Below are 12,493 nucleotides of genomic sequence, written 5' to 3' on the forward strand. Positions count from 1 at the left end.
ATAATCTACAGCTGTGCAGGATTTGGCGCGGCTACGCCGTGCCGTTCGGAAACAATCCTGGAAAACCTTTAGGGGTCAAATTGACGCCCACCCGGACGCGTAACACGGGTGACGCCCACGCGGACGCGGTAACAGACATTGTCCCATCCGAATTTATCTGCAATGGAAATTGGTAATCTCATCCACATAACATGAACTGGCTTGCTGTGCATTAACAGGTGCGCATGAGTGGTCTATACCAGCGTATGAACTATGTTATGAACGATGACGTATTTTTGGTTACTACTTCCGTGTTGCTTTACAGGCATTGTGATAGTTCGTTCTCTCTGTCATTTGTACGTCATCAGTGCTGACCCCGGTGTTGATGAGTCACTTACGGTTTTCACTAAGACACCCAGTAGCATGTATTTGTCATCAGGGATCGACTGGACGGCCCTGTTGTCTGTGTTTTGTGATTGAAAGCCCACTGTAGGGCCCGGTTCTGTGTGTACCTGTAGTAGGAGACCGACTAGAAGGTCCTATTCTGTGTGTTTTTGTCGTGGGAGACCAGCCAGAATGCCCTGTTTTGTCAATCTTGTCATGCTGCATGATGATTGTTTTGTAAAAACGCATGAAGTTCAAATGATCGAGAAGTATGCCAAGGTCAAATACAGCGAACTGATTCATGGTTATGCGGTCATGTTTATCGCAGTTGACCTGACTGGTCACTGGTCACCGGACAGAAGTATGCCCCGCTGTGATTGGCCACTAGTCACGGGACAGAAATACGCCGCACTGTGATTGGTCACGAATCACCGGACAGAACTATGCCGCACTGTGATTGGTCACTGCTCACGGAACAGAAATATGCCACACCGTGGTAGGGACCATCCAGCCTCATCGATCTCGCTGTTGTGCCGTGCTTAGTTATTTATACAGCAGTAGGTTTAATTCTCTGCGGGGTAGGCGTGATCTTCATGACCTTATTTGAATAATGGCACGCCATAACGACATCCGCTGATGGACGACCACCATTATATGATGCATCATGCTATCATGGGCATCTCGGGCTATAAAGTCGCATGTTCGCTATTGCCATGTTCACATAGTCATAAAAATACGTGGGATACCGAAATACACTCGACTCCAAGAATCTGTTCCAATACGACAGCCACAATTTATAAGTGGCGTGGACCGTGTTCAATGACACTAACCGCAATGTTTAAAATTTAAATCCGATACGGGCTTTTGCGTAGTTTTGGCGTGCCCTTGTTCATCTCCGATTATTCTCTCTTCATCCAACCATGTCAATATCAGAACTCCACATGCACGGAAGGCGGTACAACATGACCGCATTGTGGCAAACAGCGGAGATCGCCACAATGTAGCCCTTGGAGACGGTCGAGGTCGGTGGGGCCCGCTGCTTATTGCCCCAGGCCCATATGTCTCCAGGATACTTACGCGAGCTCAGGGCCCGTGCTGTCGGCGATCGTCCCCAGGGCCAGGGGCGCAGAACCGGCCGCGCGCCGCGCCGTATAGCTGCTTCGGCGCACGTCACGCGCAGCACGGCCACCCCGGCGTACGTCACGCGCCGTGTGATCGCCCCGCTGCACGTCACGCGCCGCACGGCCACTCCAGCGTACGTCACGCGCCGCACGCCGCACGGCCGCCCCGGCGCATGTCACGCACCGCGCTATGTAATGACCTACTGCGCCGGAAAATTACGGATGGAACTGCCTCTCATTAACCGCCGCTGATGCGATTTGGGCAAGCCGCTTAGATTTGACAGAGGGGTGGGTGCGGCGGCTCGGGTTCGGAATGGATAGAGGACATCATTCATCAGATCACCACAGCTATGACGTCGTCACGTCCTCGAAATACGTAATTTATCAGGTCACCACGTACACGTCATGCAGATACCACGTCACCACATTAGATCGCAAAGTCACTGCAGCCATTAGGTCACCACATAATTGGGACGACGTGATCTGTCGCCGCATATGAGAAGTTCGAAATGCGATAAAGTATCGCACAGCCATGCAGTAACTACAGGAAAATGTTCATCACTGTCATCAGGTGTCAGCTACCATGCTAATCAGGGCACCACAATGAACTGATGAACGCAAACATGATGCTATCTCCTTTATACGGGCATCGACTTGTCAGATCATCATGAAAATGGGCTATCAGGTCAACACTCCGACCGGGTTATCACAGCATTGGAGTCAGAGCGGCAATGCGCAGTAGACCGTTACGCGCGGAGGCGTGAGATGAAGAAAAACTGTTTGCGTCTACGACAAAAGTTCAGTCCAGGTTTGGTGGTGCTTTTCGCGTGTCTGCGCTGTGTGACGTACAGGATTTCTTAAACTCTATGGTGTAAAGGGGTGGGGACTGATTTGACCCCAAAATGTTTTGACTTCTTCTAGACGTGATCTGCGCATATTACATCTAAATTTAGGGAACATCGTACGCGCAGAGGCGGTTCTGGACGTCAGTTTGATAGTGACCTTTAGCGAAACTTGGCATTAATGCTAAGGTGGTGACCACCGCGGAACAGTGCCCACCGTCTTATATTTATTGGAGTGGCTGCTTGGTTTAGGGTGTTTAGAGCGAATGTAAACAGCCGCATCATGGGTATCATTATTTCAAGATACTGGCATGCCTCTGTCATGTTGCTGTTGGTATTATATACCAAAAACAGCATGAAGGGAGCCGTTCGAGAACTAGAACAACGGGGATTTGCACACTGTGCGAATCGCATTGCGATCGTTGCATAACGAAACGACTTATTACATACCATCATCACTTATGTGCCACACACATCATCTAAAAAATATCAGCATGTCCGAGGCAAGTTCAAAAACGATAGCAAAGAATGAATGACTTATTGCGGTAAACAGAAACGATGGGCACCGGCAGCGAGCCGTCAAGGGACGGCGGACACTTCAACACGTCACGTGTCTCTGCCATCAGCTTCAACAGGTTACTGTAAAATCAGGTGTCCCTCCCCGTCCTGCGGAAACCTAAATTTTTCGTGGCACATGCTAACACGCGGTCAGCACCGTAATTGCGTGTGTTGGTAAGTGCATTTATGAGCAACGATATGCATTTAAATAAGACAGTATTAATAACCTTATTCCTCGTAGAATATCCACGAGATTGGAGAGTCGGATATGCTAATATTTCGGCCACATGCCTTGATCAATGTGTCAGTTCAAATGCATCGCAATATTTTTTTTTGTCCATGTGTTTACCCCCCTCTAAAATGTGTGAGGCTTCCTTGTTTGTGACTGTATATTTTTGCGAGGAATCAATTTTCGTTTCATGCTTGATAATCTGCCCAGTAGTGCTCAAGATAACAAGGGGTCTGAATGACCCCCCCCCCACCCATATCATTACGCAGGTTTGACAGGCCTTAATAATGAACATAATTCAGTTTAATAATATTCTCCAGATAAATCATTCAATGTCCCAACGTAGCAAAACGTAAGCTTTATAGTCAGCGGCATATAATGCGGTTCACCTGTTCACATTCGCACGTAACTGACATCGCAGTAAGTGCGCAATGCTTTCTCAAGGTAATGTATCGTCGGGTGTCACCACACGGGACGGCGCACCGACCGCAGCAAAAACGCAATGCAAGGCGACAGATGCTCTAGCCAAAGTTAATTGCAGGCTTCTGAAGACATGGTGCGATCAGGTGCTTTCGGTGGCGATGGGCTTCAGTGGTCTGCGTCGGGGCTATCCGACCGGCAAATGACCGGCTGAAATGACGCCCAACCCGACATAGATTATGCGTGCAGACGTCTATCTGCACCCCGCAGGACCCATTTCGATGAAGTGGATAGATTAATGAACGGCTCGAAAACCGTGTGTTTGCGGCGGAATATTAGTTAGCGTCTTTGTCATTTGTCATTTGTCATGCTGTCATTTGTCTCCAAAATAAAATGATGCCGGGTTTTCAGAGCAGAGCTAGCGAGTTATGCTATTTGAAGACACTGCTAAATGAGCCGGTTAAAAATAGACGAAGTTAATTTTAACATCGGAAGTGCACACAAGGGTGAAAGGTGTACAGGGGGCTCGTGCACACCAACCCGTTAGGAAATGACAATGACCAGATTTCAAAAAGAGATATTGGAGAGGCCCTACGCCAGTCAGGAGTCTCACTTCCGGGGAGCCCAGGGCCATTTTGTTCATTCATTCATGAATTGAAGTATTCGCTCACGAAGCATTCGAAATCGATCTGAACGATCACTGCCTTACATGTGGCCGTTATCGCCGTCCGTTAGAATTCGCCTGGTGTTAGCTACGGGCGGACGCTGCGCGGCCATGGGGAGACTGCAACACACGACAGCGATATTTTTGTTCCAAAACACGGCGAGCGAGCATGCTCAAAACTGTTTACTTTCAACGTTTTGAGCCCCGCATTAAACAGTAACAAAAAATAGATGAATACTCACACGAGAACTTGGGTTGGCCATATCAAAGCGATTTTGATCACCCTGTTTCGATCTACGCCGGTTCATTGTAGAAGGCCAGGAGTAATTATCTCCGTAGGACCTTGCTTTTACAGGGAATGCCCCTGGCTGTTATCAGCTTAGAAAAGGTCCAATCAAGCTTTTTCCTTAAAAAAAGGTGACACGCGTCGTCAAGCCCCTTCTATGGAACGTCAACGGCTGCATTGTCTATATCAGCGCTGAGTAGCTAGAGCGGATCGGCTATTTGGTGCAGTCATTGAATTCCCGGCTCTTGCATTTTATTGACTCCTAATTACAAGCAGAGTGACATGTTTGCGCGGTTTTTGCCTTTCGTTTTGGCTGAAAGGAAGTAAATACATCGTTTTTATACAACTTATAAAAATGGCACAATCGATATAAATTGAAGCAAATCAGATGAGTGTTTTCCTTTTCAACAGCAGAAGCCACATTCTTCAACCCGGCGCCTCTCCCGGTTACCAAAACTCTGTCTGCGTCTCAGATCTACCGATAACTAAAGACATATAAATGCTTAATGTTATACTTATGACATTAGCTAAGACAATTTAGATGTTACGTTTTGCGGCAGAACAACCATTAACAAAACTCAAAGTTTTTCGCTCATGAAGTGAGGAAAGAGCTTCTTCCCTACGGTCATTTCCCTTACCGGCTATGGATTTCAGTTTTCCTTTTCACGGTTATGTCACGCATTGAGCCGCATACAAACAGTGTCGTAACGCTCTCCGCGGTTTAATCCCTGCGTATGTTTATTCGACTTCAATAACGTATATTTTATTCAACATCAGAGCAATTACTCATTTATAACTGATTTTACACATTTTTCACGCATGTTAAACAAAAAACGCACACGCACACACACGTACAAACTGCAGCAGCCTGCAAACATTGTAAATACCACTAAATCGCCACAAGTCGCAGCACCAAACGTACCACAAAAGCGTACACTTCGGTAGCCCAAACTGCTCCCTTAAATGGCACAAAAAGTAAGTCGTATGCCCTTTGGAGGCAGACGTCTGAAAATCTCTAAAACCACAGACCTGGTCCAGGCACCAATTCCTACAGCACCCTCAAGAATACGAAAGTGCTCATCACGGCACACGAGCTGCCTTAAAGAACCTTTCAGACGTCTCTTGCGACGTCGTCACCGCATGCAACAGTTCTGCAGCCCCACATTGCAACATTGCAAGCGCGGTTCCCACGGCATGACCCGGTGTGACCCCAGGCGTGACCCACAACACTGGCTGTGAGCTCACTGACTGGCTCCCCACCGCCCGATCACACCACCAGCGATGGCGCCCTCGCCGCGTAGTCCCCGATGCGCTGCGCCGCGTAGTGCTGGCCAAAGTCGCGGTCGCAGCGCCGGCCGTGCTCCCAACCGCAGCCGGCGTCTCGCGTCCCGGCGTAGTCGCCGGTCAGCAGTGTGAAGTGCCGGCCGCGCATCGGCGAGTCGTGTCCCAGACCGGAGCCGGCCGGCATCAGCATCGGACGCGTCTTGCCGTCGACGCCGACGCCGACGCCGACGCCGCGCAGCGCCGCGCCGGCCCCGCCGCGGCCCGCCGATGACGCGCGCCGCCGCCGCCGGCGCAGCAGCAGCAGCGTCACGAGCGCGGCGCAGAACGCGGCGACGAAGGCGACGGCGGCGGCGGCGATCGCGGCGGTCAGCCACCAGCCGCAGCCGAGGTCCGCTTCGCTGAGCTCAGTCAGAAGACGGCCCGAGTCCACACAGCGGATCGGGAAGAGCACTGAGGTGTTTGGCAGGTGGGCGGGAAGGTCCCACAGCCACCGCGCCGAACAGTTGCACACTAGGGGGGTTACCGCTCACGTTGAACGCCTCGATGCGCTGGAGCAGCGACGTTATGTTCTCCAGCGTGCCCAGGCTGTTGCCGCCGAGGTTTAACACTTTGAGGTGGGGCAGGGAGTCCACTGCTGTCCGGGGGAACCACCTAAGTTGCGGGTTCATGCACAAGTGAACCTCCTCCAGGAGGAGGTTGTTACTGAAGATATGTCCCGTCACTGAGGACAACAGCTGGCTCTGGCACAGGCGAAATACACGAAGCCGATGCAGATTGTCCAAGTGCCGCGGCTTCAGTGACGAGAAATGGTTTCCGCTTGCGTCTAGCTTCTCAAGCTGCGGAAGAGCAAGTGACGCGGCTGGGAATGTTTCCAGCCGATTATAGCTGACATTGAGGGCGCGCAGCTCATACAGGTACGCAAAGGCCTCGGCATGCACGCTGTCGATGCTGTTCTCGGCCAGTGACAGGCTATGTAATGATCGCAGTTCGAAGAAAGCGTGGAAAGGCACTGCCTGCAAACGGTTGCCATTCAACGCCAGAGTCCTGAGCCGGGCCAAGTGGCGAAACGACTCCGATGGAAGGTGCGTTAGCCGGTTATGACTCAAGTCCAGTGTCACCCAGCTCGCCCAGGTTTTCGAATGCGTTTCTGGCGACGGTCCTGATCCTGTTCCCCCCAAGGTTGAGTGTCTTCAGCTTCAGCATCCACCGGAACACCGGCCGGTCCAGCACCGTCAGCCGATTGCCGCTGAGGTCCAGACGCAGCAGTCGACGGAGACCTTTAAAACGAGTCGGGGAGCAAGACGGAGAGCAGGTTGTCCTCTAGTCTTAGCTGCTTCAGCTCCTCCTGCATGACCAGCTGTCCTTCCCCGAGCGATGTAAGGCTGTTATCTGCCAGGTTCAGCTCACGCAGGCTCTGGTAGAAGCCGAGTGTGTCCTCTATGCTGCCGATCCTGTTGCCCTGAAGTTGGAGGATGTGAACGCGCGGGTCCAGGGAGATAGGCACCGCGTCGAGACGGGAGTGGCTGCAGTCCGACGTGCTTGGTCGACAGCGGCACTGCTCCGGGCACAGGGCCGCCGCGAGGTCGCAGATGATCGCCAGAGTCACGAGCGCCGCCCGGACCACGTCCGGGGAGGACATCGTCCGCCTCGGTGATGGTGCCACTGCAGGGAGACAGAACGGCGGTCAGGCAAGCAGAGGGACGGTTAGGCAAACATTTCTTTGCCGGGCGATCCGGTGCGCGAGGCGACGGTGATGCAGCAAATAGTTCGCCTTTTGTTTAGGCGTCGACACGGGCACACACGGAACAGTAGTAAGGATGTTGTCGACAAGGCGACAAAGCTGTTCGAAACATAGCAGCGGTCTCAAAGCCTTTCGTCAAGGCGATCGAACTAGGCATCGGAGAGTGGAGACACTTTGGTATCGCGTTTCGGATAATTAAGAGCGTTGAGCTTAAAGTGCCGTCAATAAAACACTCGTATTGCATATCCCCACTCACATTACAATGAAAGCCCTCATAAATTCCTTCGCTAGCACCTGTGGGGGGGGGGGGGGGCTAGAAGTCAACCCTTTTCGGTTTTGGGACACTAGCCACAAAATCAAGCGGGCGAGATTGGGGCAGCATTTCAAAATCTAACTCGTGATCTAAACACCGCTGTATAAATGCGTTGTATCCGTGCCTGTGCCTGCGTGCGTTGCATGTATCATTGTAAACGAGAGGAAACGATGAAATTTTGTTCGGCACCAGTTGCAAAGCTGCATGTTCAATAATGCCGAAAGATGTTAAAAACCTGAAGCCATATCAACATGTTGGTATCAAGGTGTTTTGTGCAACACGTAACGTCACCAATTACGTCACATATCCCAACTGAACGATGCTGAGGTGGGTTACGACAGTTATCGGTTGCTGTTCGAATTTTTCCGGTCCCGTGATTAGATTCTGAGATGGTAGTGGGCTGAGGGGTTACTTGTATTACCCAGACGTTCGATAATCGCCAGCTCACAGGCAGTGGCGGCGTTAATGTTAAACATCCCGGTCAGTGTCGGGGTATTTGTGTAACATTTTTAGCAACGCAGGGTAATTTGAACGACCTCAGTGAAGTGGATCGTTTATGAACTCTTTTTCACTGTCTAGTTTTGTGAACAGGATTGGCACGGGAATTTCAAGTGATGAAGAGGCGCTTGAACGACATGACTCCCTCGAAATGTTCACAGGGTAGATTATTAGCTGTGGTCTAATTATTGCCATACGTGGGTAAAAATCTACAAGCAACGCTAGCTCAACAAGATATATTCCTATATCAAGTTATTACGCCGATGCCGGAGTTCACCAAGATTTAGCGGCACTTCTGAAACTGCGTGATACACCATACATCCTGAATTGTCTCCGCTTCAGGTCAAAGTCAAAGTCCACTGGTCGGGCCGGACGCCAGCCTCCGTGCCCTGTAAATGGGCAAGTCCAGACAGCACCAGCCTCCATGTCATGTAAATGGGCAGTCCAGACAGCACCGGCCTCTGTGCCATGTAAACGGGCAGGCCCAGACAGCCCTGGCCTCCATGCCATGTAAATGGGCAGGACCATGCGGGCACAGACCTCCATGCCAATGGGTCTGAGCTTGGTCTATTTGCTGGCAGAATAGCCCATGACAAACACCGGTACACACTAGTGACTCCGACTTGAAGCGAAGACAATTCAAATGCGTGGTGTGTCATGCAGTTTTAAAAGAAGATTCTTAAACGCGGGGAACATTCCTTCTCAGTGTATAGACTTTCTATCCATAATGTTTCCATCACTGAAATCTTCATCGATAGATTGTCTACACTATAGCCGCTTTAAATCGTTCTTGTTGTGTGAATACTTTGCCTGGATCTTTATTTTGCTTTCTCTTGTATGGCTAGAAATGTGAGGGAAATTTCCAAGATTACTCTTGGGGATCCGGAACTTGTCAACTTATGGTAAGTAATGATTCTTTTCTTTACAACCCTCCGCAGCTTTCCAAGAAAACGAAACTGTTTTCATTTCAAAACAAACCGCGTCTCTATTTTCCAGCCCATAACAACTCAATTAAAGCGCATTGCATTTATCCTATTGTCACAAACGGAGTTGACTCGAGTCTTAAGTTCATTCATAAAACATAAGCGGTTTAAAGCCTCCCCATTTGCAGCCCTTGGGTAATATGTTAGAACTTAGGAGCCATAGAGAAGTGGGGGTGAGAGAATGCCGACGAACAGAAGAACTTGTACAAAGGACATTCAGGAAAACTCGACTAGATGGCCTTAGGTCTGACAAATTGTTGGCAATCTCTGACAAATATGTCTTGAAGTATGAAGGCGATTCATTGCCTTTCCTGCGCGCATTACGATGATGTATGAACAGGAATAACATCCATTTTCAGTGTCAGTACCATTCTCAGCAAGCCACATTTAATTTCTTGGTTGGATAATCGCTAATACTCAGTGGCAAAACCACGGCAAGCAGGCGATTGGGTGCGACGTCATCTTGATGGTCCGATGCGGCCCGGTCGGCGCCGGTTCTCCGTTCCGCTGCCGATCATGAACATCGGTCCACGCAGCGTGATGGGCGTTCATGCAACGTTGGATGTGGACTGTTACCAGAGCATGTGGTAGTCTGCTCAATCACTGGCTGTTCTTCGGTGAGCCTCACAAACAGTCTTCATCCCACGAGTGTTATTCGCAGGTCTCGCCAAAAAGCGACTTTGGCAAGTACTCTGTCGGTCCAGACTACCTGTCTCCCCGCCTCCCTCTCGCCCCCCCCCCCCCCGCCGCCCCGCTCCACACTCGTCTCTCCCTCCACAATTTCTGGCAGCGCTCGTCGTGTAACACACTGAGTCAACCACAAACCACGGCGTCAAGGGACCAAAGCAGTGCACCCATCACTGGGATCAGAGCACGCCACATGTATGAGCATGAGGGTATGGGAGTGTTCCACAGTGGTAGTCAACGAGCCCGAAAAATCGCAAATCTGAAGGACTCCCCAGGGAACAGAAGTCCAGGCCGATCCAACAAGCGCTTCATGCAAAACAAAGGAGAATCAGGGACGGCAATATATCACCGACTGGGTGTTTTGGGTCATTACGGTACGTCAGGGGACAGCGATAGGGGCGGGGGGCGGCAGGTACTCGGCGGAAGTCAGACCGCGATGGTTGCAACCATTTGTACCCCACGACACACAACCGCTGGGTCAAAACCACGCTAACCACCTAGCACTTATCATCCACCAGCATCTACCGCCAAAATCAGAGGGCCTTGCCCATAGCACACCCGGACAGTCACCGGCGCAAACCCATTCAAAACCAGTTGACGCGGCGAACGAACGGCAGCAACTGCGGCCTCTGACCAATCAAGCAAATGGGCGCCACGCTCACGTGCCGGCCCGGGCATGCTGGCTGATGATGTCCGGTCGCCGAATGGCCACATCAGCAGTAACGATAACGGTCAGGTCAACGATCAGGGGCGGTCCCAGCACGCAAGTGGTGGGGGAGGGGGAAGAGGGAAGGGAAAGGGACATCATGGCGATTACCAGGTGGAGGAATCGCGCCTTTGGAAGGTATTCTGAAATGTTATTAAATCGATCAAAAGTGAAAGATTTGCTGTAGCAAATGCACGAGAGCTCTGCCGGACTACTGCTGCGGAATTTCCACCGCTCCTACAATGCACCGGCAAGTCTCAAACACGTCAGGATTCACCTCTGCTTTTCCTTTCGATAAAGGCATGTTGCCGAAATATCAATACATCTTTATCTCCATTCTCCTGTTTTTTATTACGAGAAATAAGGCTATTACTACCGTGCTATCTATGTCCATAATGTTCTTCGCAAATGTACTTAACAACTTAGATCAGAAGATTAAGAAGATTAAGAGTTATTTGGGTGGATACGCTTATCGTAATACCTCCTGCTTAGCCTCGAGCTAACCATGGCAAATTAAGGTTGGGCGATCAGGAAGGCAGATAACGGAAACGCAAAAACACGGATATCTATACTGGGACGCAAAGGTCCCATGAAAACAGACCATCGTGTTTCGGCATAGCACCATGCCATGTGGATGAACTCCAGCTGGCTGGCCAAAAATTAGCCTACCATCATGACGGATGGGCTGAGCCCCCTCCCATTCAAGAGGTTTCTTAGGAAAGAGTGACGGCTGATGTGATGTGATGATGATGAAATGATGTGATGAAATGATGTGATGAAAGAGTGATGTCCGGCGCTTATGTTCCCCTGAGGAGGCGTTCGCTTTCCCTGAGGAGGCGTTCGCCCGCAGTGTTACATGGGGCAAGGTCCCTGTCGACACCAGCAGCGCTCTACCATATACGCCCCTGGCTATAACGAGCGACAAACAGCGGCCAGCGCCGCTCCCGGTGGTCTCCTGAATTATTCAGGGGGGGGGGGGACCTGGAGCCGCACCAACTGGCGACCCCCATCCCGCGCCCGAGGTGTGGGTGGCCACCGCTGATGGCCGCTGCCAACCACGCCGGAAACGACGCTGAGCCGGAAACGACGCTTATGTCGAGAATGGTATTAAACCGGATGCGGCAATGGCGTCGGAAAAGTCACTTATGACTGCCGTTACACGCTTGTTTGGGGGAAAATGAAGTCCGGGTCCGGAAGTTGTTTGACTTAGATGCATAGCAGTAATTGAAAAGTACTTCGATCTGTCGAAAGGATCCTGGGGCGCCGAGAGCATCGAGTGTAGTAGTGTTTACCAGACCATACAGGTGCGTAATTTCCTATTCTGCAGAGGGAGCCACAGTCGTCCCCCTGCTCCCCCCCCCCCCCCCACCAACTCGGGATCCAGCCCCAAACATCGAGTGCAACGTGGCCAGATACGGAGATAGACCCTTTTGTTGGCCATGTTGGCATAGTTTTTCGTCATTTTGCATTGCTCAGCCCCCAAAACCTATTGGGTGAGACCACGACCTTAAAACTTAATCTAAAGAAAGATTAATAGCTGTTTCGTGAGTCCAATTTCAACAATACGTCATGGATGTCGTATCAGATTTGTTCACACAGTCCAATGAATTCGAGGAATCTAGAGAAAATGAGCATCTGACAGTGCGCCGTCCGATGCCAATGCGCTTCTTCCTTTCCCGATGCGTCTCATTCTTGACCCTCGCGCCGCGTTTCTTTTTTCTTCTCATCGCCAATTGTGACTGGCCAGCGAGCATCTGCCGCGGCCCGCGGGCAATCACAACAGCCAATCAGCGGCGAG

The 12,493-nt window shown here is 50.9% G+C and overlaps 1 protein-coding gene across 1 annotated transcript in view; it reads right to left on the reverse strand.

Moving 5' to 3' along the window:
* Positions 1-7,046: 7,046 nt before the first annotated feature.
* LOC119113461 (leucine-rich repeat-containing protein 4B-like) overlaps positions 7,047-12,493 on the reverse strand; it is a 23,219-nt gene continuing 17,772 nt past the window's right edge. The window contains exon 5 of the mRNA XM_037237772.1: positions 7,047-7,226. Within this exon, the coding sequence (XP_037093667.1) occupies positions 7,047-7,226 (180 nt within the window). The remainder of the gene's footprint in view (positions 7,227-12,493) is intronic.

Source organism: Pollicipes pollicipes, unplaced genomic scaffold, assembly GCF_011947565.3.
Source record: "Pollicipes pollicipes isolate AB1234 unplaced genomic scaffold, Ppol_2.1 Scaffold_7262;HRSCAF=8765_pilon_pilon_pilon, whole genome shotgun sequence".
In the NCBI taxonomy this organism is placed as follows: Eukaryota; Metazoa; Arthropoda; class Thecostraca; order Pollicipedomorpha; family Pollicipedidae; genus Pollicipes; species Pollicipes pollicipes.